Below are 610 nucleotides of genomic sequence, written 5' to 3' on the forward strand. Positions count from 1 at the left end.
GTGGCAACGTAGTGGAAAAAATGCAATGTTGATCAGGGTAACGAAAGAGGGAAGTCTGAATGAATGTTTTTGTTGACTGTAAGTGCACAACGGAATAGAATATGAATTTGTAAATAATATTGCATTTTATTTTCTTACCTTTAAATATTCAGCTCAGTGCAGTATTGAAATGCAGATGTACAAATGTGATTTTGCAAAGGAGAGTGATTTACATAGGGAGATGTTCTTAGAGCTCAGCTCAACTAAGATTCTTCCTTATTTAGATTGGTTCTACAAGCAAAACAGGGAGATAAACCTACTATATATCTTGCATAGGTTTGCAAGCAAAATCCTTTAATCTCTGCCCATAGGGGGGGGGGCAGTCCCCTCCCAAGACTATTTGTTACCCCCCCCCCCCTCAAAGACCACACTCCAACAACTTTTAGAGCTAATTGAATTTGATTACAGACATATACAAAGCAGAATATATATACATAAATAATTATATACAGTAATACTAGATTTACCTCTTAACAAAAGGTTCAAGAGCAGATGCTTGCTTCTAAACGTGTATGTATTGTGATCACATCAGTATCACCAGTACCACAATACTCTTTTTTTTTCCTTAAAG

At 36.1% G+C, this 610-nt stretch overlaps 1 protein-coding gene across 1 annotated transcript in view; it reads left to right on the forward strand.

Moving 5' to 3' along the window:
- The window catches only part of LOC119590854 (probable ATP-dependent RNA helicase DDX52), a gene marked incomplete at its 5' end in the record, with an annotated part of 15,172 nt that extends 15,054 nt beyond the window's left edge, over window positions 1–118 (forward strand). Inside the window, 1 exon segment of the mRNA XM_037939612.1 lies at window positions 1–118. Within this exon segment, the coding sequence (XP_037795540.1) occupies window positions 1–12 (12 nt within the window).
- Between the last annotated feature and the right edge of the window lie 492 nt (window positions 119–610).

Source organism: Penaeus monodon, chromosome 27 (genome assembly GCF_015228065.2).
Source record: "Penaeus monodon isolate SGIC_2016 chromosome 27, NSTDA_Pmon_1, whole genome shotgun sequence".
NCBI lineage: Eukaryota > Metazoa > Arthropoda > Malacostraca > Decapoda > Penaeidae > Penaeus > Penaeus monodon.